At 34.3% G+C, this 27,247-nt stretch overlaps 2 protein-coding genes across 14 annotated transcripts in view; one reads left to right on the top strand and one right to left on the bottom strand.

The window, feature by feature from the left end:
• Nucleotides 1-271: 271 nt before the first annotated feature.
• scrib (scribble planar cell polarity protein) overlaps nucleotides 272-27,247 on the top strand; it is a 74,460-nt gene continuing 47,484 nt past the window's right edge. For all 13 annotated transcript variants that reach the window (XM_076119667.1, XM_076119668.1, XM_076119674.1 and 10 more), the window contains exons 1-3: nucleotides 272-607; nucleotides 2,872-2,989; nucleotides 23,480-23,648. In XM_076119667.1, coding sequence (XP_075975782.1) covers nucleotides 449-607; nucleotides 2,872-2,989; nucleotides 23,480-23,648 — 446 coding nt within the window. In that variant the 5' untranslated portion in view covers nucleotides 272-448. The remainder of the gene's footprint in view (nucleotides 608-2,871; nucleotides 2,990-23,479; nucleotides 23,649-27,247) is intronic.
• On the bottom strand, nucleotides 3,467-6,591 carry LOC142976593 (uncharacterized). Its single transcript, XM_076120028.1, has 2 exons — nucleotides 6,130-6,591; nucleotides 3,467-5,206 (listed from the first exon to the last, which is right to left on the bottom strand). The coding sequence occupies exons 1-2, from the start codon at nucleotides 6,545-6,547 to the stop codon at nucleotides 4,794-4,796; spliced, it is 831 nt and encodes a 276-aa protein (XP_075976143.1). The 5' UTR covers nucleotides 6,548-6,591; the 3' UTR covers nucleotides 3,467-4,793.

Below are 27,247 nucleotides of genomic sequence, written 5' to 3'. Positions count from 1 at the left end.
GTACCTGCTAAACTTATTAGCACTTATTGAATTTAAGTTTGAAATAAATGGTTCAACAAATTCGAATGACGATTTTGTTAACAATGTGTTACATATTTTTTTATTACTTAAATTCTTATGGAGCATCTATAAGCATTTCTTAAACTGTTTATTAAACACCAAGTTTTTTAAAGCTATCTTTTTTTCTAAGAATTTAATAACAGAACGAGAAAATTCTGATTCTATATTTTTGACGTGGGCAATGCATACCTGATAAATTTCACATGGCAACTCTGACAGTTTGTGGCTTCATTTTGTAGGGTGAGGTGTAAGTTGTGTTTTTTGGATTATTTTGATATCGTTATCAATTTTACTATACTGAAATAGTGTTACAATCTTGAAAGTGCTCAAATATGTGTCGTTGTAGTGATTCATTCAATTATAGTTTGTATGAAGTGTAGTGTCCAACATGTTTCGATGTATACCTTTGTTCAAATGTAATCGCCAAGTGGAATGTGTAGACAAGCGGCATTGCTCGTTGCCAACAGTACCTGAAGACATTTTGCGATATTCCAGGAGCTTAGAAGAGCTCTTTTTGGATGCTAATCACATAAGAGATTTGCCGAAGGTGAGTTAAATCGTAACCTTAACGAAAATGTACAAATCACTCGTGGGCGTTTACCTTATCACTACTAAGGTGTAAATAATATCAATGCGTCTTATGTTGTTATTGCTACGTATGGTGTATCAAATCTTACGTGGAGAATACTTTGGGTCGTATTGTTCTGACTCGCGGCACGACAAATTCAAGCAACGATTCCTTAAAAAATAACATATCATTACCTGCTTTCAATGTTTTAATCGAGGTTGATAAACTTTGAATGTGGTTTGGATAAGATCCATAAAAATTATACTCAGTCTGTAACACTACTATAAATGTACATTCTTTCAAATTCTACAAAAATGTAAGAAGTTTGTTTGAAAATTGTTCATAAATTTTTCTTTCCAGATTGCAAACATGATTTTATCTTACAATATTAGTAGGTATTGTTTTACAGTTTACATATAATGATGTATGTTGTGTTTATTTATACTTTGTAATTACCATATTAATTTAATTGTCATGGGATTTATGTTTTGTTTCCTTATTGACTCAGAATATGAGGCCCACATCAATCTATTTTATGAAACCTACTAAACTTGAAGTATTCAGTATAATATTATCTTTTGTTACACTTTATGTGATAATGCTATTAACAGACAATCATTAGTTATGTAAAAAGATAACTGAGTACTTGGATAGGTACCTACATTAATTAATCAGTTACTGTATAAATACTGAGTCCCCAACCCACACTTAAGCAGAGTGGTGGACTTAAGTCCTAACCCCTCCCTCATTATGGGAGAAGACCCTTGCCCAACAGCGGGACAATAATGGGCTATATTTATTTATTACTACACCAAATATCCTATAACTACACTTGGCAGTTTTGGACTTCAGTTTGATTAACCTTTAACTAGTGACGTGTAGTCTCACAGGCGTCGCGTGTTTGGTAAACTCTCAGAATTGACAACTTCCCCAAGCTTGCCGCGACCCCGCGTCTCAGTAGCTTTTGTTTTAGTGCCAAAACGACCAAAGAAGGGAGAAGACGTGCCGTCGGTTATTAAACAACTTCGTAATTTCAATTATAAAATTGACTGTAGCCTGTGAGGCTACATGTCCTTAGTTGTCATACAAATATATTTTCGATTATTCTACCGCATAGTGGACTTGAGCGGCGTGAATGCTCATATATTATATAATATGCATCAGCCCAAGAATATAGATAGAGGACATTTTTTAAAGTCATTAGCCCTTTCGCTAGTGCTACCCCAAATGCAAAGACGTGTTGTGTGCAAGCTGTTACCAAGGGAGTTACGCCTTGTGATGAAACGAGTTCTGGCTGACGATATGGTTGAAGATGTCCAAAGTCCTCAAAACCAGTCAAGGCAAACGAAGGGCATGCAGTTTTTGTCCGCCTAATCTTCACAGAATGACTGTGTACACATGTGTCGGGTGTTGCAATCCCGTATGTTTGCAATGTTCTCGCCCCTTGTGTAAAAATTGCCAATGATTTATGCCAAATAGAGTATGTGTCAGAATTTTTATGTTTTGTTTTCAGAAGTAGCTTTTATGTTTTTTTTATTTTTATATTGTTTAAGTTTTCATAAAAGAAGTAAAATTTGTCATATAATTTATGTAAGGTCTACTAAAATGTTAAAATAACGATCTCATGTCAATTAAGGCTGAAAAGTACAAGTAAATGTTTATTATTATTTGTGTTTAAAGTAATTATATAAACTGATTGAATTCATTTATATTTGTTTTATTACATCCCAACAAATAAATATCAACTCAGTCTTAATCATTAGAATGCAATTTTATGCCAAAATTTAACTTTAAAAGTAGTAGCCTGTGAGACTACACGTCCCTTATAGTGTAATCAATTTGTCACGTCCCTAGTTAAAGGTTAAAAAAAAATACTTCTTGTTATGAAATTCACCATAAATCAAAACTTGATTGAATTTTAATGATGGTGTAGTTTATTTCTACAATTAGTCATAATATACATTGCCCATGAATTAAGACAGGGCAGCCTATGAAGTATTTTTGTCTATCTTTCATACTATTCAGTTCATTATTTATTATTTTAGAGAATTTCAAGAATTCTTGATTTAGGTCTTCATATTTAGAATTCTATCTGATAACCTATTCAAGTATTGTTTGTCTTTCTTGGCAATACAGTCTGTCTGTAACTACCTAGATACATAATAAGTGGTCACAAAAATATATTTGGAAATGACAAGTAAAAGTAATAAATTTATTAATGTTATTTTGTCTTTTTGTTACAGAATTTCTTCAGACTCCATAGGCTAAGAAGATTAGGCCTCAGTGATAATGAAATTCACAAACTTCCAGCAGACATACAGAATTTTGAGAATTTAGTCGAGCTAGATGTATCTAGAAATGGTAAGTGACACTATATTAATGTTCACCATAGCTTTATGTAAAGCCTAAATTGATATTTTATTATTAGCTGTGATCAGTTAGCTATTTGTGTATCATCTGCATTCAAAAATTAATTTGAGATAAATAGTGTACTGGGGTATGAAAGTAAAAGTTAAGAAAAGTGAAATTTTATTGAATTACTGATCTACCTGCTCCTACCTACTTAAAACCTGGCAGGTGAAAGGACTAACCAGAAAGACTGCTCCCAGTACATCTGTTTTTTTTTTCATATTATACCTATCTACTTATAAAAGGACATTTTTACTGTAGTCAAAATTATTCAGAATACTTAGTACAAATGGTAAAAAGAACTCAATTTCCATTCCAAATTTCATCACTCAAATCTCAAAGAACACGTTAAAATAACGAGTTCTTCGTGAAAAAGCTGTGCAAAGCAATTGTACCTTAAGGCCCATTTAGACGGGGAGAGTTTTTCGTCTCGAAGATACGATTATCGAAAGAATATAAATATTTTTTTTCGTCTAAACATTCGCTCTCCTCGCTCGTTGTTTTGGGCGAGAATTGCTTTGCAATGGTATATTGTTAAGTCCGTGTAAACATAATTTCAAAGCAATAATCGTATTTCGAGATTTTATGCCACTTGCTACCATGAGTGCAGTCCGCGAGGGTGTTTTAATTATATCTGCTCTTCTAAGGCAAGAATTAGTTAAACGGAAAAAAAAGAAAAGGTGTTGGATTAAAAAATGGATAGCTAGAAGAAATGATTTGAGAGCATCTAACACGTTGTGCAAAAATATGTTTCGGGTTACGAAAACTCAACTCATATATTTACTTCAAGAAATTGGACCGGACCATCTATACAAAAAAGTGATACAAATATGCGTCAAGCTATTAGCTCCAGTCCCCATAGAAGATCTGACTTTTTTTCGTTCTTGCAAATATTGACTTAGCATATTTTTAATTTTTGCGGTAATTTCCTTAGGGCTAAATTCCTCAATACCCAATTCTTTAGCAAAATCATTCAAGGCTGCATTTCTTGCATCGATTTTTATAACTTTCATTCTCCGTGTTCCACAAACACTCGTAAAGGCCCATTTACACGATGCAAGTTTCTTGCCTGTTGCATACAATAATATCAAAGCAATAAATGACTCGCATTGTCTAAACTACATACAACATTATTGCTTTTTTGGGCAATATTTCCCTGCCAGAATGTTCTTGGTATAAACAATACATACAATAATTTCTTAGCAATTTTTGGATTCAATTATATTCTCTCATTTGTAAACATGAGTGCAGTGAGTGAGGGTGTATTAATCGTTGCTGCTCTTCTAAGGCAGGAAATTTTGAGAAAAAAACGTAAAAAAAGGTGTTGGATCAAAAAATGGATAGCAAGGAGAGATATTCTTGGAGTATCTAACAACCTTTGTTTGGAGTTGCAAATAGAAAATGAAGATGACTTCAAGAACATGTTTCGTGTGAACAGAACCCAGTTTTATTATTTGTTAGATAAAGTTGGTTCTTCTATACAAAGGCAAAATAGTACAATGCGTAATGCTATTCCTGCTCGAATAAAATTAGAAATAACATTAAAATATTTGGCAACTGGAGATTCACTTGGTACACTTTCACAGTTATTCAGGGTACCTAAGTGTACTATAAGTACTTTCTTGGTTGAAGTTCTCGAAGCTATTTATTTAGCATTAGAAGATTATATAAAGGTATGTACTAAAAGTAGCTGTCTTTAGAATATAATAATTTTACTAGTTTTACAAAGTAATTGATCAGTTACAAAATAGAAAAATTATGAGTTCCACCACGTATCTTCACTGCCTTGTTTTGAGTATGGAGATGCTGGTATAGGAGTAGAGTTCTTTCGTTCCTTTTCTTTGTGATCCAGTAGTTTAAATTTAGACAATACTGCTTGTATTTCGTCTTGAGCATGTATACTATTTTCGGTATTTAATATACGCAATGAAGATGCAACATATTTGCCGAAATTATCTAAATCATCATCAGTTTTCTCTAGTCTCGCCCGTTTTTCAATATTATCCAACTTATTTAAAGCCGATTCTATATAACCAGAAGTCTTTTTGGTCGTTTTTTTGGGCATCGGAGATGGAGCGTGGAGGACTTGTACATCTGAATTCGGAATATTAGGGTTATTTTCTGTATTATCGATATATTCAAAAACGATATCATCTTGTGATGTATTCGCTTGCGATATGAAGAAAGCTTCATCCTGAAAACATATATTATTTTACAGGTACCAAGATGTGAAGAGGACTGGAATAAAATTCAAAAAGGTTTTTTATTGAGATGGAATTTTCCCAATTGCAATGGCGCCATTGATGGGAAGCATATAAATGTAAAATGTCCTCCCTGCACAGGCTCAGACTTTTTTAATTATAAAAGTACATTTAGTATTGTATTACTAGCTTGTGTAGATCACCATTATTGTTTCACGTATATTGACGTGGGTGCAAAGGGTAGAAACTCTGATGGTGGAATATTTAATAATTGCACATTAAAGAAGGCCATCGAAGAAAACACAATACATTGGCCAAGTAATTCAGTACTTGTTGGCGATGAAGCGTTTCCCTTAAAACCTTATTTGATGAAACCATATCCTCGTCGTAACGACTTAACAAGAGAACAAAAAATTTATAATTATAGATTGTGTAGATGTAGGAGAATCGTAGAAAATGCTTTTGGAATATTAACAGCCCGATTTCGAGTGTTCGAAAAGCCAATTACTACAAGTATAGACAAAGTAGACGTTATAGTGAAAACATCATGCGCATTACACAACTGGCTAAGGAAAACCTCACCAGCGTCTTATACACCACCAGGTTTTATTGATGAAGAATGTCCAAGAAGTGGAGGTCGTCTTGGTACTTGGAGAGAACATTTTTCAAGCGGGGCTTTTGAAAATATAACTTCACAGAATAATAGGCATAGTACAAGAGAAGCTTTAAGAATCCGTGATAATTATTGTCATTATTTTAACCATGGTGGTGCTGTACCATGGCAAGACAATGCCATTTTTTAATTATTTAAGGTACCTATACGATAAAATTAAGGAATGCTTTATTGTACACTATTGCACCTAGCTGTACTTCACAAAATTACATAAATACATACCATATTTGATGTTGTTTGTCTGTGTTCAGAACTTTTCTTTAAAAACGAATCCATTAGGTTATACCAAGATAGTTTAGATATAAAAACATCAGCAGTACCGGAACCAGTTCCCATAGAATCTTTAATCTTTTTCCTTTCCCCATGATACTGCGTCCTTAAATTTTTGATTTTATTTGTAATTTCCTTCGGTCCGAAACCTTCAACTCCAAATTCCTGCGCAAATGCGGCTAGTGCCGCATTACGTGCATCACGATTCTTATAGTTCAGATTTTCAGTATCCCATAAACAATCATGACTGCGATAAATCTCAATAAACTTAATTAAATCAGCAGAACCGAATTTTAACACTTTTTGACTCATGTTTTTGAAGAAACATTCCAAATAAAAATTATGACATGAATGTTGACATGACATGTAATTTAAATTCAATCATGAGACAAAAGAGGTAACCTCTTGCAAAATAGATCCATCAATTGAAAAGTGCCCTAATATAATTAAGAAAAATAGAAATGTAATTAACCTGGTGCATCAGAACATTAGAGGAATTATGGGCAAAGAGCTAGAAATTGAATTGTTTGTGAATTGTAATTGTATTGATATATTTTGCATAACTGAACATTGGCTAAAAGAGTGACATGCACAATATAAATACACGCAATAAAGACAAACTTGTTATCCCAGTCACTAGGCTCCAAAAAATAAATAAATCCTTCAGAGGTCAGTGTGTGCGATTCTACAATAAAATCCCGAGTGAAATTCAAAATTCAAGTCTCAATAAATTTAAGTTATTAGTTAAAAGTAATTTATGTCGTAAGGGATATTATACTATTAAAGATTATTTAGATGATAATAAAGCTTGGGACTGTGCTGCTTCTACCAAGTCTATTTCAAAATAATGTATTACAATTTGATATTATGACATTGTTATTAATTTATTATGACATTGTTATTAATTTGTTATATTTCATTATTATGACATTGTTATTAATTTGGAAATATTGACATTTAAAAAGAGCAAGCCGTGAGTTTCTTGCCGTTTCTTCTCACGAGCAACAGCTTTTCCGAAACGGTGGTAGATAAAAAATATTTTGACGATTTCAAATACTTGTTAAAGTTTATGAAATAAAGAATATTTGACTTTGACTTTGAAAACACCTTTGCTCTAATACGTTCAACAATTGAATAAAAATTTGCCAATGCAAATACGTACAATAATTGAAGCAAGTCGCCAGTAAATGGTACACGTACTTACAAGTCAATGTTTAGACAAGTCAAGACTTGAAAGCAATAGTCGCCTAAACATAATCGCATGGTATGTAAACAAAAGACACTTGCGATTATTTCTTGTCTAGATTTGCATTCAATTATTGTATTCAATTTTTTTACGACTATCAACGTGTAAACAATTGCTTACAATTCTTGAAGGTCAATTATTGCCTTTAAATAATTGCATTCAATTATAACTCTATTCTGTGCAATAAAATGGCATCATGTAAATGGGCCTTAACTTCTATACAGTTCAAAGAACTTAATATGGTCGGCAGTACCGAATTTAAAAGATTTTAGTGACATTTTTACAAACCATATACTAGTAATCACTAAACTCGAATGACAAATCTCGTACTAAAAACGATTCAAACTGATTTGTACGATACTCGTATCAACTTGAAAATATGTCACACGAGATCGTGTTTATACAAGTTGAGATTCTCGTAAGCAACAATCTGCTTACTATACCTTCGTCGTGTAAACAAAAATAGGCAATTATCGCCTAGCGATAAGTCATATGCGAATCTCGTATGACATAATCGTAGGCGAGATTTTAGTTCTTGCCTGTATGTAAACATTTTGATACGATTGTGTTATGGCGATTATTGCTTGTGATACTAGCACGTAGTTTCTCGCTCGGAACCGTACGAGAAACTCTCCCCGTCTAAATGGGCCTTTATTTAGGTAATATTATTTACGTAAAAATTACGAAACACGACATCAAACTAGAGATATCTTTGAAGATGTAATAAGTGGACCTAGTTTTTTAAATTGTTCTGAAAAACGTTTCAATTGATTACACTTTGTCGACCACAGACGAGAAGTTTAATTCTTGTGCGCTGAATTACGTCATGATCTGTATTAGTTACGAATATAAACAATTTACCTCGGAGAAAGTCAGAACGTTTAAACCTTTTATTTGTGGCAAATTGCCTTTCAACAACAGACAACTCCCATTTGTTAGTCTCATTATGTTCTACAATATTCAAAAGTATTCATATTTAAAATGGCTCCGCCGTAACCGCCGAAATATTGCAACGGCAAACGACACTTAGCTGTAAACGTTACAAGTACTTTTGTACCCTGTTTATCAGTATGCAAGTGGCGTATTAGCCCATCAGGCGCATAACTTCACGTACCGAGCAGGTGCGAAAACACTCGTGAATGAAAATCATAAAAATTATCTTACACACATGTATCCGGTGCATTTGCTTAAGACTAATTGACTTCCTGACGAAATTGTACTATTGTCTAACTATATGGGCCACTCATTTCATAGCCGTAATAGCAAATTTCGTAGTTGCAATTTACGTACTAAACTATCAATCAACAATAATTGAGTTCAGTTTATGTAATGGCAGAAATAAAATACTTCTGTATGCTCGACAATCGGTGATGTAGTGTCTGTTCCGACTTACTTTCTTTCAAATATGGTAACCGCAAATCCGAAACCCTAATAAACTCTAAAAGCTAACATTTTCATGTGTCACATGATATTACGATGTCCTTTTGCCATTTTGGCCACTACTTCCTGTGTGCCAATTGCATTACAACTTTCTACTTCGTATTTATCAGGGTATAATCAGCAGTGACTGACGAAGAAGCCGGCCCGAAAGTTATTGCTAAGTGTTCCATGTTACCAAATTTGGTCGGGACCAAAGCACTACAGTGAAATTATTTTCAATCTCTATATTGAAATCATGATTGAATCACTTTAACAGTCATTGAAATAAATTAAATAAAATTTACATCTCGTAGAACCGAAAGTAAGCAAGAAAAAAATCACAGAGAAATATAATAAACAAAAAGATACGAAATTTGCCTAATGGAGTGAATTGGAAGGAGAAAGATATGGTCGTAGCTCTTCTTAGCAATTAAAAAGTATGTTATAAGATTCAAAAGACCTAATACACACATGTTAAAAATGAGTAGTACAGTATACTGTGACAAATTAAATTAAACAGAAACCGAAGTAAGATATAGGGCGTAAAAGGCAATAATAAAAGAAAGCCATAATACAGTGATAACGATGAGAAAGCTATCTTTGTGTTTTGATCGCGTGGAAAACGCGAATGAAAAGGATTTATCGACTGTATTTAAGTGAAAGGACGGTGCGCATATTGTGAGATAAGTTAAAAGATTGATTTCAGGGCTGATTAAAGAAATTCGACTTTCACCAATCACGATAATATTGGGATTAAATTAATGAAATTAAGTTGTAGCCATACACAAACAACACACGTGTAACTGTAACTTGTATTCCGCTTCATAATAATAAACAATTTGCCCCGACATGCTCACATGAGGTTTCCAGCGACCTCGCCTTGGACAAATACGCAACGCGGCTGCAAATCTCCGCTAAGCGTCTTTCTCTATTCTGCATTCAATAGGGAAATATCGATGTCTGGATCTGCAATACACTACGTATACAGGCGATGCATTGCTTCGCTTGAAATTCTTGTTATCTATACTTCTATACTAATATTATAAAGCTGAAGAGTTTGTTTGTTTGTTTGATTGTTTGTTTGTTTGTTTGTTTGAACGCGCTAATCTCAGGAACTACTGGTCCGATTTGAAAAATTCTTTCACTGTTAGATAGTCCATTTATCGATGAAGGCTATAGGCTATATATCATCACGCTACTACCATTGGGAGCGAAGTAGTAACGAAAAATGTTACAAAAACGGGGAAAATTATGACCCATTCTCTCTTACGTGACGCAAGCGAAGTTGCGCGTGTCAGCTAGTGCTAGGTAATTCGATACTAAGACTTAACATACATAGAGACGAAAAAATAAACAATTTAAATTATCAATGATACGTCAGTACGAAATAGCAGTTACTGTTCATGTCGAACCCGTAGTTATTTGCGAGGTTGAACATGACATAACGACAATACTGTGACAAGCTACACGAGTTTACGCGACATCATTTAGCATGACGAACGTGCATAATAACTCACTACCGGTACACCTAGTGTACGTACCTGCATACTTAAACAGTCAACACATTTACCATGTTAGTACTAACAAATCGACATTTTAATGTCACTCTGATATTATAGCATATAGACCATATAGTCACCTTGTATAGCATCTATCCTAATCTAACAGGCAAAGTTTAGCGAATTGAATAAACCCTTTTGGGGAACATCAGGATCCATTTCACCTATATCTTCAAAGACGTTTACGTGTACATACTTGGCCTTGCCAATAAAGTGAAACGGTTCACTCTATATCTAATTTCTACAGGTTTGAACTGAAATTTGTATAAACCTGACACCAATCTCTTTGCTTAAGGTGCCAGTTAAAGCTGCCATTATACAATGTTTACGGTACGGATACCGTTTCAATGCTGACGGCGAGGTCTCTAGAATGGTGTTGGTCCAAGAACGTAATAATATGCATACCTTACTATTACAATGATGTGAATTTTAAATTGGGTTATTTTATATATACCTACTTAGCAATAATAATGTTCTCATGCTGTTCATTAATCAGATCATGACAATTCTAGTCTCGTTTTTCTGAACAAATTCGGTTTCTCTTGCCTGATGAGTGATGAGTATTATAAAACCTAAAACAATTTTGCGTTGATGCACAATGGTATATTATTATGTTTATATGTGTATTAGGTATGCATAATATGTATGTTTTAGAACAAACTCTGTGTTTATTGATATTGTTGACCCACCTTTACTTATGATGTTTGATCTGAGACTTGGGAGTGGGTTGACCTCAATAGTTTTCTGTAGGTCAATAGTATTTTACCTGGTCTTATTGTTGCCTGAAACATTATCCCTCCAATATTATTAGATGAGAATTTTCTTATGATTATACGAAACCCTGTAGTCTTCATCTCCAAGTCTCTTTTTTCGTCCTACTTTTACTAGAACTAACACTGTCCGCCCAGTATTACAATTTAAACCACACCGCTATATTTTTACCGCTACTCTGACGTCACCGTAAGTATTGAAGTCATTGTTATTAAACAATTGCGTTCCCACATTAGCCGAACACTGAGTTTTGCCATTAACGTACCTGTTTTGCAATTTAATTGCTAGACTCGCATGCCACATCGTGTTACTTTCAATTGAATTTTTTAGTTCATAAGTGTAATCTTTTTGTATCGACGATATCAATTTTCTGTGTTTGTCGAAGATAACCTTATTCTGTATCAGGTTGTTTCGAATGAAATAATTGTAGTGTACATAGTATGTACTACATTTCAGGTGTTTTACACCTTTAATCAGTTTATGTTACCTAATGATGTATTAATAACTTTAATCTCTCTGCTATTAGCAAAAAACTTCGCATACGTTTGATTATAATAAAAATATTTACATCGTGAAAATCCAGTTTTCAAACCATATCTGTGCTTATCCTAATGCAAGTCTCTTAGTACAGTCGTAATCCAACAATACAAATCAAAATCCTTGGTAAAAATAAAAAATGCTTATTGAGATCAAAACAGCGAATGTTCTGCTCTACATGCTCATGAGTATAACACTTAGAAATGAGGTAAGTTTAATCCGTCTTGTTCAAGCTTTCTATGTAGCTATCAAAGACAGGTGAACTGAGACGACCTAAGCCCTAGTTCTGAGCTGACTACCGTTATTATCGCCACTTGGTAGTTCTTATCCACCTCGTAATACCTACCCGCTATAATGCTCTGCTCTCCGAGAATGCAATGCACGTACGCGTCTAGGTAATCACAACTATATTATCAGGAATGGTACCTGGTACATGGTACTCATTTTTCCTTTGAAAGAAGTCTTACTAGACGTAAGACTTCTTTCAAAGGAAAAATGAGTTTCAAAAGCTTCGGAGTTTGTACGGGTTGACGACAAAATTGCGATGAATTCATCTTTGTCGTTGATATTGAAGCCTGGATTGTGGTTTACTTTTCCAGATGTTTTTTCTAATAAAACGTTTTCGCTTTTATTTTTTGTAGTATAGAGACCTGCAACAAAATAATATAATAATGTTTATTAAATACACGTGTAAAACTCCTGTAATTCCCAGAAATAATAAAATCTTACTGATATTTTGAGCTGGGAACGGTTCTCTAGACTGATGTTTAGCCCTTTGAGTTTCACTTCATTAACTTATTTGACGAGGGTTGTTCCGCTTTCAGTACATTGTTAGTCGACATAGTGGCACCAAAGGGGATTCTTTTGCCAAATTTTCGTACGAGTGACGCTCCTTTTATCCTTAGCTTTTGACAAACGAAAGAGCATTTTGATCTTGTAACTACTCTGTTCTAACGTACCTATTATTAAAATAACAGCTAATATTTTAATTGTATCCGTTTCTCAAATAAAATATTTTACATTTTTACAATCTACGCCATGTGATTTCAACTCACATTATAAGAACAGAAGATAAGAAGTCAGCTTCAAAGTACTTTTATCGTTCTTTGCAAACGTTCGCGGTGTGTGATTCGAGTACGTTTCCAGCGACCCGTGTAGATGAACTAGATTTCCTGTTAAACTCGCCATCAAGCGGTTAGTGTTGTGTGTTCTAACCTCTGTATTATTCACAGTTAACTGCTCCGCTCTAAATATAAAACAATGCAACGAAGTATTGCAAATTGCAGCTTTATTGACGTTGCACACTTATATTTAACAAATAAAACAAATCTGATACAGTCGTGTAATGATGGCTATTTAATCATCAATTAAATAATATGCGCATTCGTGAGATTGTTTGTTGATGTCATTCATGAATCCGTGGCACTTAATTAATTCTGTCGACTGTAATTAAATTACCTTTGTAGTAATAACATTAATTTCAGACCAGTAATTACTCAAACGAGGTGTTTAATTTTGAGTTTAATTATAGGACCCATGTTGGAAATTCTACTCCGTGACAGCTCAGTCTGTTGTCACCAAATTAGGTTAAGTTCAAACCATATCAGAAAATGAACAATAAAGAGTAGTTAAAAATACCACAAAACAAACTTTAATTTCTTAAAATTATTCTTTCTAATAAAACTATTATAAGTATTTACACAATAAAAATATTATAACACTTTATTGACGAAAGATGTAAATCAGTTTGAGTTATTTCTCGGAGTCGACTCCTGCTTTGCATAAAATATGCCTTCCTTGGTTCCGTGGCTCCTCGATTGCACTATCTTTATTCAATCTCGACATGCTTTACCAGCTACGTGGTGTAGATACTAGCCTTACCATTGCATCATAACTAGATCAAACGTTTACCATGGAATTGTTAAAAATACTATGTAAATTTTAAAATATGGGCAGCTATTTCTGTCCGCCTGCAGCATATCGGAGTTTTTACAAGAACACATATTATTGAGTATCATCTAATCTAGAAAATAATGTTGGCATCACACATTTCTACTATCATGGATAAAATCTATCTTAAACTACGCTAATTTATGTTTCCTAGTGGTTGCCCAGTAATAGGTTTCTGGTCAAAATTCGACACTAATTCGTGAAATTGTCACTTATGTAATATTTTTGCTGGATACTTGATAGGTAAGTAGATGGTTAGTCTTATTCATAACATTATTATGAAGTAATGAAAGGCTTATTCGTTCGTCATAAGAGTTTTGTTTCTTTTACTCCTAACCGAAATGAAAAAGAGAAAACATATTGTAGTAGTTTTTTAACTAAAATAGGTTTATAGTGTGTTTATGAATAATAGGGGAAAGTGTTTCAGAAAATTTTATTATTCCATCTTAGAATTATTGAGAACATTACCCTTGTGCCATCAGTCATATTGATCAACGCGACAACGGTTGTACGTGCTCTCGAAGGCATGGAGAGATCTCGATTTGTAAACAAAGGTCATCACTCTGAACCTCCTTGATTGAATCGCTCTGTTGCTGTTTGGATGTATCTTTTTTAACTTGAACAACACTGTAGTGATTTTGTGTTTTATTGCAGAAATAAACACTATTATTTCTTTCTCCTAAACTGTGAAGGCTGGGTATGGATTACAATTTGTAGAACTCAATTTCCGAACGAGCGGATTATTATTTTCTGTAACTAATAATATAGCCGTTAAGTAGGTCAGGTGAATTATCCTTGTGATATTATAAACGACAATTAAAAAGCCCGTTTAATATGGTTATGATTATTTGTTAATAATACTGATTGTTTACAAACGTCCCCAGCAGTCAACCTACAATATTTGCCCGCTTAATATCACAAAACAAGTCTTTAATATTAGCTTCCATAACAATCCCATTGGATTACTACCATAATCACTAGTTCCTGTTCAGGCAGACGTAATTAGTACACGGATATGCCTTCATTCTGTTGCTGCATCTCACTGTCCGGCCTCATATTCATTTAGAATTATTATCTGGTTTGATAGCATTCTTGGTTTCCAAGCCGATTACATTGTACTAAGAGTAATAAAGTTTCATTCTAATTGCCAATTTTAGAATCGGTTTCTTGTTAAGATATTGTATGGAAATTGTTTCTTAGGAACTTCATTGTTCGAGCATATTAATCAATGAAATCAAAACAATGAAGATTACTTTTGAGTTTAGAGATTATGGCTTATGATGTTACCAAGGCAGTTTCGAGACTAACTGTAATTTTAAAATCAAGAAATACCTAGGTAACCCTCCATGTAATTGAATGTGGTGATTCACGTAACACTTTCGCTGTAATCATATTGTGCCTAAACTTGTCAGTCGTCGGGATTAGAGTTGAAGAGTCTTAATGACTTCGTGCGGCTGTTGAACCGACTGAATGCCGCCAAACGTTGTATTGTCCTCGGTACTCCCACGCACCCGCGCCGCCCGACGCGCACGGTTCGCGCGCTCGTCTGCCCAGTAATAACCGTTCTACATCCCATCACTCTCCCATATCATGCATTCCACTACACAATTAATGAAAGTTGGGTTTAATATGTACCATGTATTCTGCGTAATATCTTATGCCGACATTAAATAAAGCTGGTTTTCGTTATAGAACATTGGATCATCGCAGTGAGGTCACCATAGAACCGGTTTGGTTACATTAAATTGGTACTGGTGTTATGGGTTGAGCATTTTATGGAATTCGCTGTGGTTTTTAAACCATTAAAGTCTTTATGCTGTACAAATACGTTTCCCAGCATGTTGATATACCATTTAAATTGTTCTGCACATACAAAAACGATTTTAATGTGGACATGAATTGTGAAAAAGGCATTGCATGAAAAAACAATACCGTTTCTGATACCTTTCGACGAAAGCGGAGTCTCAAAATTCGTAAAGCCCGCTCAGTACCGCATCACACGCTACTTAAAATGTATTCGTTTACTAGAGCCATAAATTGCTGGTCGACTATGTAACTTTACACAGGCCATTACGTTAAATATGTAACTGTGGAGTAATAAAATCAAACTGGTCAGATTATAACAAACTGAGAGAGCAATGGCACGTTTACTGTCGCAGGTGTGACTAATTCTCGCGTGCGACCAAACACTCAAAACGAGATGTTAATATGTATACTGATATTAATAAAAACTAAGTTGTCAATGGATTTTTTCTATACCGACCTCAGGATCGTGTTTGACAACAGTTTGATTGTACTTGCAGAGAACATGTTACGCTTTTAACAAAAAACTTGGGAGTCAATGTTACTGGCAAAAGCTACTCATAACGCTTATAAATTAAGTTGCATGTTTGGTAGTTATGCCTCACTCGGAATATTTATTACGAGTTCCAGGTCTAGTCACAACTGTCACAAGAGACCAAGATAAATTCAATTGTGATAGTAACATTTACTGAGTAAATAAACTAGAACCTTCAGTTGACAATCGACGCTACCGGTTGTATCGGAAGTTAGTTCATTAAAGTTAAAGATTTTCAGTCGAGTAAATCTCTACATTAACTACCGATTCGAATCAGTTGTGCCAGTTGCGAATACTTTTTCGCTTCATGCTCGTATTATATTTGCACTAGGTAAAGTTAATAAAAGCCAGGAACAGCTCTACAAAGCTTTGTGTACAACTACTGAAGCAATCTAGTTAGTTGCAATATTCAGTAGGTAAAATTATTTTAGCGTGAATTTCAGTTATGGTTCGCAAGCCAGATACGCTCTGGTACGATCTATTATGCTTTTAACGGGCAAATCATTCATTTAAGATTTTGGCAAAATGTTGTTTAAGTATGTTCCGGTTTTTAGCATTTCCTAGACTGTCTTTTTATGTAGACACATTATCGTCGATAATGCGCATGCTAATCGCCAAAAATAGTACAAAATTATAGCACAAAACCTTTCATTTCATCTTTTATTAAATTTTGATCGCAAAATATGTTAGTTTGTTCTCACACATTGTTAACTATTAATCGTCTACGTTTTGTTTATATTAACTTTTTACTCGCTTTTTCGCACGATTCAAGGCTGAATACAAAAAGTTTTCCTACGATGAACTTGTTGCTTAAGAAAATACCCGAGAAAATTAATTCCCTCGTAGAATAAACCAGGATTTTATCTAAAGAGACGACGAAATGGTTTCCTATTCCGTCGTAAATTAGTTTCTTAAATACAATCTCATATTATTATATTTAATAAAATTAATCCGCAAGTCGAGCAAAAAAAAGCGGCACGGCCGTAACATCCTTTTCTCGAAGCAATTCGGGCTATTTGTGACACCCCTATAATTTCGTTGTGGACAAAACAAGAAGCCTGGATTTTCAGCAACTAATCAGTCATTGTATAAACACGGTATATTTAAAATTTCAGTCAATTTGAACCAATAGTTTAAGAATGACAACTTGTTAAAATTTTGAATTTTGTCACTCACTGATTCACTGATTCACTGATTCACTGACTCACTGACTCACCGATCATCAAAAGTCTAAGGTACTTCTAGCAGACTTAGAAGCTTAAAATTTAGAATACAAATAGGGTTTAGTGTCTTAATCATGGGAAAAATTTAATATTTTCTAATTTCGGTCCAGTTTTCTAAATACACCAACTGCAACAATAACTTTGTAATCCCACATAAATGTATAAGATTACAAGGTTACATTTGCAGTTAATGAATTATTATTATTATAGTAGAAAATAAACTAAATAGGTGTAAATAGGTACCTACTATATGAGACATAACGGGGGAGGGGGTATAGGGTGGATAAGGGTGTTTAGCCCATGAAACTGAACAACATTCCCATAGGAAAATATGTTGAATTATGAAAAAAAAACGTCTTTCCATACAAATTGGACTTATGTTCGCTCTACAAAAAGAAGTGAGATGCCATCAAAAACATTCTGTAAAAACCTCAAGTCTCGCCGTAAAAAGTTGTGAGATCTATATAATACCAAGTCGATTAATTTATTTAGTCTCTACTTAAAGGACCTTCTGTCTTAAGTCATTACGTATGTTATTATCATGCCAATTTAAAAAAAATACCTTTAAAACAAATAGATCGACTTGGTCATCGCAAGAAAACACAAATTCGCCATTAACATTTCAGGAGCATTCGCTTCTCGTCGTGCTGTGTGTAATGTGATACATACTATATAATAATCAAATCATGCGATGGCCAGGTCGGTCTATTTGTTTTAAAGGTATTTTTTTTTTAATTGGCGTGATAATAACATACGTAATGACTTAAGACAGAAGGTCCTTTAAGTAGAGACTAAATAAATTAATCGACTTGGTATTATATAGATCTCACAACTTTTTACGGCGAGACTTGAGGTTTTTACAGAATGTTTTTGATGGCATAACATTATCCGGGAATGTCATCATAATTAGTTGAAGCTTTTATTCTTTAGAATTTAATTAATCACTTTTCTCTTAAAAAATATGTCGTTTAACGTAGAGCGTCCATCAGGTCGATTGTAATGTACGATATTAATTACATAGGTCGAGAGGAGAGGCCCGCTGGCGCGGAGCGTATATTACAAATAGGATTTTTGCCCTCAGGGTGTCTATTGTGTCCCGCTGGTTGCGACGGACGTCCATTACAGTGGGCGTTGGATCGGTACAGGCTACCCGTCCGTTGCTTTGTACGACGAACAACTCAATAACGTTCTAATGGGATTCCAGTGGTGGTAAGCCACGCGAGACCGCCACTCGACCGGTGACTATAACTTTTACTGTTCGTTTATCGAACCCGTATTGTTTACGCGGCCTCCGACCTATTAAACTTTGCCTACTGTATGTTAGCTTTTCTGTAAAGCTACATATCCATGGACATTTTGAGCGGTATAGTAAAAAAAAATAAAAAATACTAGGAATTTTAATTTAACAACGTGTTGCAATGTTCCATTATATTCGCAACGAGAATCAGTGCGTCCGAAACTCAATCGAAATCAGTGGTTGTCTGCCGACCATGGACCGCTTGTTACATCACCTCTTAAAAATAAATTGGTAGCTTGTTCAATTAAAACACTGGATCTTGGAACGTATTTAACAGGAAAGTTAAGAGAATTATTTTACCATCAGAAATGTGCTAAATGGTCATCGGCAGAGATTGAGCTTATTATATCTACTTTAACGTTGTGTTGTATACGGATAAGAATACGACTTTTTAAAAGCTTTACGTGATACTAAGTTGACTTTTCCAAAGAACAAACTTGTAACAGGTTCTTTGCTTACACTCAAAGCGTATTTTCGCAACAACAATAGCGCGTTATCTTTCGAATACAATGCGCAAATAGAATTCAAAATGAATCTGATTCATTCACCTGCTTACTTATTTGACGTGACATGTTTTTATTCCTCTTCTTTTTATTCGAACGGCTTTATCTAATTTCCAAGACGTATTGAAGGATTCCCGTCGTGGCTGTAGAGTTTGTGTTTATTCAATAAAGACGTATACATAATGCTATCAATGACATGTATTGGTTTTGTTTTATATGTCAAATCTAAAATACTGTTATTGTAGCAGACAAAGAATAAAATGCTACGTGATTTCGAAGAGTTGGAACTAAGGAACATGTACCTACCTCTCTATGTATAGGTATAAGGTAGGGTCGCCAAATTTCGTCCCCAGGCCTAATACCGTCCCCCTCAATATCTCATTGTCTAAAAAACGCCATCTATTAGTAATTAGGTGAACTAAATGCTTGTTGCATCAGTCGGCCATAGTGCAAAAGTGAGTGTGGTGTAGTGTTCGTACGTGGAGATATTTGAAAATAAAAAAAAGTGTCCAAGGTGAGTTTTTTCTTAAAATATTCTCAAATTTCATACAGTGTTGATATACCTAAATTATTGTTACAAAAAGTGTGTTAAAATAACCATAGATTACCGCTGATGTAAATCGATACATTAGATCGACAGGTTGTGACACGTTTTTTGTTTAATGAATGCATTTTAATACAGGTAGAAAAATCCTAATACCGTCCCCTCACGTGAGCCTAATACCGCCCCCGGGACGGTATTAGGCTCACGTACATGTATTCACAAGTCAACTTTACTTCAGTTTGTAAATAAGTTTAAATATACTTTAGTAACTATTTTTTTTATTTTTTAGATGCCGAAGAAGAAATATATATATAATTATAATATTATTAAGACTTCAAGCGTGTACTGATTAACTGTGATCTCAATATCGTCCCCGGGACGGAATTAGAAGCCCAAAAAATATTTTAGAAAATTTAAGTATTTTTGTTATTGTACCATTTAAAGTTTTTGTGATATCTCTACGGCATTTTTGATTATTTTTATTAATAAATTAATATTAAAGCTCATATTTGACATTTTATTTATAACTGATAATATTTTATTTTATTTTTCATGTTTTTTTTACAAAAAGGGGGCGGCATTTGGCGACCCTACCTTATAGTTATTTACAATAACAGCCTGTTGTAGATGTCGTCTCCTGCAAGTTGAAGATTAATTTCCTCTCAGCCGTTGTTCCTAGGCCGATTCGACTCTCGGTTGAACTGCGTTTTGCAGCGGATGTTACGTGTTCCCAACCATATTGCTACATGTATCTGACTCGTGATTTAAGTCGCGTCAATCATCTTTGTTTTACATTTTAAATATATTTTCTTTTACCTAGCCTCAGATATTACTACTGATCTATAAATAACCGGGTAATTGAATATGTACATATTCTATTTACTTGTCACAATCTCTGTTAAATGAATCATTCTTAATTTTATATTCGGTCACGTTTATGCTCTTGTAGAAGAAAAGGCTTTTTATACAACTAAAATGCACAAATTTTGTGGCAAATCTAAGACGAAAGTAGTTTCGACATAATTCATTCGAACCTATCGGAAATGTTAACCTTAGGATTAGCCCGTACCACAAAAATAAACATTTTAAGAACGGCTTTCGAAGTACAGCGGAAGTACCATTACTGTAGACCAACACTGAACATCTTGTGGCACCCTTCAGATAAACAAAGCGGTGCACTTACATTCCACATAGTTAGTTACATACCATTCTTAAAATAGCTTTACAAGCTCGAAAAACGCGGCTTCATTTCTTCTACTTCCCTTATAAAAATATTTCACGTATTAAACGCACGTGTATGATTTATTACCGCTTTAAACACCTGTTAAATAAATTCATTAATTTTCGTACCAGAAGAGCTTTATGGCTTGCAAAACTGTTAAGTGTAAACTACTTTTTGCTTCGGTATTCTAGGTATTTCTAACTTTTCACATGTTGATTGTTAACACTGATTTATGGAGTATTCCCTTTTTGGCACTATACTCTAAATTATAATCAAAACTAAATAGTCAATTGTGTAATCATATTTGGTAAACAAATAGCTGTTGAGTTAAATTGCATTTAGCAAGAAGATTGGAAACTATTTGTTAAACAATAAGAACTGGTTCTAATAATAGTTGGAGATAAACTTAAGCTTTTAACCAAAGATTAACTTGTGTTATCGTTCGGGTTCATCCGTACAATAATGGTCGTGGCTTGACAAATAATTGATGACGACACGGCCGATGGAATGCCCGCCCGCAAACCGGAAACCGGGGCGCACTACCGTTAACATCGTGAAATTAGAAAACCAGTTTGAAACTGCCTTCGTAATGGTGTTTATTTTACTAAATAAAAATCTATTGTAAGCTGTATAGTTTTATTCGCAGTTTATTTCCGTATTGATGCAATGGAAATAAAGATGATAACTCGGTAAATGGCATGGACAATTATTATTGGAATGATGACACACTAGTCTAAATAACTAACTGTCAGTAATGTGTAATAGAAACAGTAGCTTTATTAGTGTAATGAATGTGGAAATCCATACTTCCACGGCAATATTATGTCCCTATTCTACGCAGGTAGGTATAATGCTATACATTTGTCATGGACATTGTAAGTAGCTGAGTACAGATATTTATTTTTGTTGCGATTTATTGTCATAATCAATTAAAGCACCGTGTCAATGGAATAGAAAACCGTCACTATCTTGGGTACAGACGGGAAAATGATTGCTCTGACAATAATTCTCTATTTCTTGGTTTTTCTTATCCTGTATGTCATAACAATAATAAGATGGACTGTTTAGATAAAAATTGATTTATCGAAAAATATATATGCATACATAATAAAACGTTTAACACAGTGACGCACGATTTGTCTAACAGTTTTATTTTAGTCTACCGCGTGGTTCTTTCAATTGATGCCAATAAAATGTAATTCGACCAATTTTTTATCAATATGAAGCTCAGATTTGGCCCACTTATTTAATGGCTTTGAATAGCAAGTAAAAACAACGGCCTTTTTGTTGAAAAGCTCTGTAATCCCTTTTTTTTCTGCGTTGAATTTTTCTGTGTATTTTTTCTCAAAGGCTGATCGCTAATTGAAGCAACAAGCTTACAAAGTTTAAGCCTTTAGTTAGCGTGTTTAATGTTACGTAAAGATTAACTGGAAAGTGAAATCACACAACCAATTACTAATTACACAATTTTGACGTCCTAACTGTGTTTTTTGCTAACTGGATACATGCTTCCTCTGCATACTAAGTTACTTAACTCTTCCATGGATTAATTGAATTCAAGGATACAAATATTAATTTTGGCTTGCATTCACTATTGGTATTACATAATTTACAAAGTAATCTGTATTTTTGAGCTGGATTTAAAATTTCTGGTTACGACCTTGTTCTCGAACGTCGTTTACAATGTTTTGTTTAACGTCTCGAAACGTGGAACAATCGCAAATAATTTTGATGACCGCAATGTTTATGCCCATGTGCCAATTACTCTTATGTCGACCTTCTGTAGCCCTTAGCTGCAAAACAAGTGAATGCGATGCAATAGGTCCTTGTGTGGATTTAACTGTGCCATATGCCGAAACTGCCGTTCGATGTCGCGCCGTATTTGGATGACCAGTGTTACTATACAATTTGAGTATAGGTACTTTCTTTTATATTACGCAAGCTCATTTTGTGCTATGACTACCGAGATAACTGTGATATATTATTATTTGTTGCTCAAACTTTAAAATATTTAGTTCTATAAGCATATCAAAGTAACATATCTCAGGGAAATTTTTATAATACATTGTGATGAAATAATTCTAGAACTATTTTCCATATTTGACACTTAAATTAAAACTAGCGATGGCGAAATTGACTTGCTGCTGCCTGTCATATAAAAAAGAATTAAAACCATGTGATGGTGTTTCAGTCACGAACGTAACAGGTCGGTCATATGACCTAGATGCATATTGAACAGATGCCACAGATGGGCAACGCTCCATTTCAACAACATATTAAATTCTTTGTTTCCAGTTGTTTCCATTTCATAAAAGCGCCGAGTACAGGGGTACAAGTTGAAAAGCTTCGTGTTATGATTGTATATTAAGTTAACTGGTAATAGAACTTTAAAAATACATTCGGGTTTAATTAAAATGTTTCCATACTGGAGGAAAACAAGGAAAAGAATGAATAGGGAAGAAAGCATAAATTATTCATAAGTGTAACCATTTCGAGAGAATTACAAGGCTGTCTGGAAAAGCCACTATGCGGTTTTTAAACTGGATCATATGGTTCGCACCCGCATTTGCTAAGCGTAAAGAGTAGCAAATATTTGAAAAGCAACTAGACGGCGACCTTAAACTTTACCACCTAAGTAAGCATATTTGGTATTTTTTTTTTATTGAATGATAAAATGTTTTGTGTTCAGACATTCCCGACATCCCGGAAGATATTAAGAAGCTGCGGGCGCTGCAGATCGCAGACTTCAGCAGCAACCCGATCCCGCGGCTACCGGCTGGCTTTAGTCAGCTGCGGGCTCTCACCGTCCTCGGGCTCAATGATATGTCGCTGACCAGCTTGCCCAGCGACTTCGGCAGGTGAGATACATAAATAGTACCTTTATTGTACGTCAATGTAGTCGTCAGTTATGTTAATTGATCCGGTCTTTAGACATTGTTCACTGTTTTTGAGTGAGACTGTCTATAAGATATTTATAAGCTTCGTCTTCCAATATTTTCATTGTAAAGTATCATCTGAGTGTATACAAAAGGCTAGAATTGGTGGCATATGAAATGGTATTCTTTGCTTGCAGTTATCTAATTAATTATTCATAGACTATTTTTGCAGTAGAATGCGTTATCATTGAAATAATGCAAATTGGAAATGAACTTGAGAAAGGTCACTTAAACTTGCTTTATAATAAAGTTAAGAACATTTTTTTTAAAATTTAATTAAAATTGCTTCAGGTGATATTTTTATTATATTTTTCTTATGTATCCATTTTTCTAGATCGTATTTAGATTTTTATATGCAATTAAGTAGAAAATTTGTTGAATCCTAGTATTATTGTAGTAGTATTACTGGTAGTAGTACTACAAATACTTACATAAAGTTCGCTAAAGTTTAAGGAAACTCGAATTAAAAGGTCGCGACTATTCATGTCTGTATTTAGGGTAGTCAAGTACCTACCCTCCTAAGTACTAACGAACTAAATGTGTATGTTTTTGTCAAGAATCTTAAGTCTTCTTCGACGTGGGTATACTCGTAGTATGTCTCAAAAGGAGTTTTAAAGGTAACTGTTTAAACATTCATAAGGTAGGGAATAGTCTTCTTAAAATATTCAAAACATTTTCGCAGTCTGTCTCAACTCTCGATCCAGACTTAATATTTTAATAAAAGTGGACGAAATACTCGCTTTGATATTCCTGTCAGAGTTTTCTCAGATTAAATTTGCTATTTTATTGCACCAATGTTTTAATAAAGATTATATCATAATATTACAAGTAGTACATTATTATCCAAATGGAAACCAATAAAGTCTAGAGGACATATTCATTTGCATGTAGATCAAAGATAACGGTCTTTTATCAGTGGTGTTGTTGTCGTGAAAGTTAATAAATTGATGGTAGTCGTTACCAGTCCAGTTAAATGTACTTGTACTAACAATTTGTATGACGAAGCTTTGTTCGAGCTCAAGGCGAAAGCGAAAGTTGAACTGGAAAGCTTTGGTCGACTCTTAGAATAACCTTCTATAGTCGACCGTACAAACAAATAATACGTCAGTTAAACTTGTAGTTTCTTTTGTAGGAAGTAGTCATGAGCCAACTAAATATTAAGTTCGTTTGAAAGGACTTTCTATTGTATAACAAGTTGGTTGTTTTATTCCGTGTTCTAAAATTGTTTCTGTAATAGAAATGCTAGCTGTAAATTCTGTTCATTATGCGTTGTAGACGGTATAACATTTACAAGTTATTATTTACCTGTACTGACGATAACATTAGTATCCCTATTTTAGTAGACTGAATTAAGGCTGGCAAACAATACGCGCCTCACGTAGGCCTCACCTTGATATCGATGGTTAGTAACACATACCTTCTATTCGCACAGCAGCTATAGATAGTTAGACGTTTCAATTAAGAAAAACATAACACCGTGATATGATTTACTGTATTGAGTTCCATATTGTTGTCGGTGACAAGTAAGTTGACACCTAACCTATTAACTGCGGGATTTATACCGTCATCGTCTAGTGACTGTACGCGTGATCTTGATGACTAATGTTCTTGACAATGAGTCGTACGTCAATGCACGTACTATCGTACATGCACCTAACGTAGCTAATGTAAATGTAGCAGGTCAGTCCTTAAATATGCTAGGTACTTTTAAACTAGGTTTACTTTTGAAATACGAGTCCAATAGTCGTAGATATTAGTTGCAATCATACCTACTTTGTATATATTATTTTGTATGTGAGACAAAGATTATGTATAATTATTGCATAAGATTATTTAAGTATGTTCATACCTAGTTCAAGTTCAAAACTGTAATGATGTGCAATTGGGAATTGATCGATATTCAATAACATCAATTAGCGTTTTAAGTAGCGGCGAACTGCCATTTAGTGCCCGTTAATTGACTGATAAACGTATTCACAAGCCTCGCAGGTTCATCAAAATAAATTTTCATCGACCAAAGTGAATTACTTTCGCCGAAAACCCAATTTTCGGGCTTTTGAGCACAAATCACTTCCCGTTCGATTTATTGAAAATTTCGTAGCACCCCTCATTTGAATATGAATTATGAAAAATATTATGGCTGATTCTATATGCATTGAGATTTCGTCCGAGTTATTTTATTAGGTTTTGTTAGCCGCATGATGAATGAAACTTAGGAATTGAACAATATTAGTTATCACACTAATTTCTATAGTAAATCGCTTTTTCTTCGATTGCCTTAATGGACTTTTAAGAATTTTGATTGGGTACTATGCGGTATTAAAACAAATTAATCAGTAAGGTAGAACATTCGGTTTGACGTTGCAAATACGCAAACTGTCGTAACTTTTCTCTCCCATCTATACTAATATTATAAAGCTGAAGAGTTTGTTTGTTTGTTTGTTTGAACGCGCTAATCTCAGGAACTAATGGTCCGATTTGAAAAATTCTTTCAGTGTTAGATAGTCCATTTATCGAGGAAGGTTATAGGCTATATATCATCACGCTACTACCAATAGGAGCAGAGTACGGGTGAAAAATGTTACAAAAACGGGGACAATTTTGACCCATTCTCTCTTATGTGACGCAAGCGAAGTTGCGCGGGTCAGCTAGTCTGTAATAATGGTGACCTGGCTGTCACCATTATTCATCATGTCATCCGTGGCCACTGGAGAACACAATAAAATCATTCAAAAGCAGCGTTCTTTTGTCGTAATCCGTCAACAAGTCCTTCAAATTCTTTTCTTGTGGCCCAAAGGATTCTTATCTTAACAAAAAGTTGGTACTTAAACAGACAGATTATCTTTATCTTGAACGTATCTTTCGATGCTAAATGTATGATTTAATGTTGCCTTTTACATATACTCCCTAAACACATTACTTTGTAGAACTATTAAATATTTAGGCATCTTCACAAATAGCTCTCACAGGCGTTAGGGAACCTGTTGCTTTGCTTTATATCTCGCACTTTGATTAATGATTTCCTCTACGGCTTAATTGATACATTACGTTGTCTTCTTTAAGACATTCAACACTGTGTTTACTTTTATTATTGTAATAAACCTGAATTTTGAACGCCGTAAAACATTTTTGTGATTGTTGCGGTGTAACATAACATAATTAACAAGTGTACAACTTTATTAACGTGCTATTTTTGAAATCGGGTCACGAACATCGAACCATGCTTACTGAAATTATACGTGAGATGTTTACTTACTCGTATTCTAATTAGTTGAGTACACAAACGTATCAGCTCCTCTGTGACTCAGGGCGTTCTATGCCTTTTGTACAAAACCAACGCTAAGTACTTTGACATCGACTCCGGAATGCGGCCTCAAGGCTCTAAACAAACATGACGTGTGCTCACGGCATACTATCAGTAAACAATAGAGTTTTTCATAACACCACAATTTTAAACTATTGCCTAATCGCCACTAAGCACTATATCAATGTTAACATATCTTACATCTATCCGAACTCTC

This window comes from Anticarsia gemmatalis, chromosome 11, assembly GCF_050436995.1.
Source record: "Anticarsia gemmatalis isolate Benzon Research Colony breed Stoneville strain chromosome 11, ilAntGemm2 primary, whole genome shotgun sequence".
In the NCBI taxonomy this organism is placed as follows: domain Eukaryota; kingdom Metazoa; phylum Arthropoda; class Insecta; order Lepidoptera; family Erebidae; genus Anticarsia; species Anticarsia gemmatalis.
This window is presented reverse-complemented; position numbering and strand designations above follow the sequence as displayed.

Excerpts from the sequence above, each read along its gene's own strand:
- LOC142976593 (XM_076120028.1), bottom strand. The coding sequence starts at position 6,547 with ATGTCATGTCAACATTCATGTCATAATTTTTATTTGGAATGTTTCTTC. Across the intron at positions 5,207-6,129 it reads AACAACATCAAATATGGTAT|CGAATACATCACAAGATGAT; the intron begins GTATTTATGTAA and ends TCATATCGCAAG.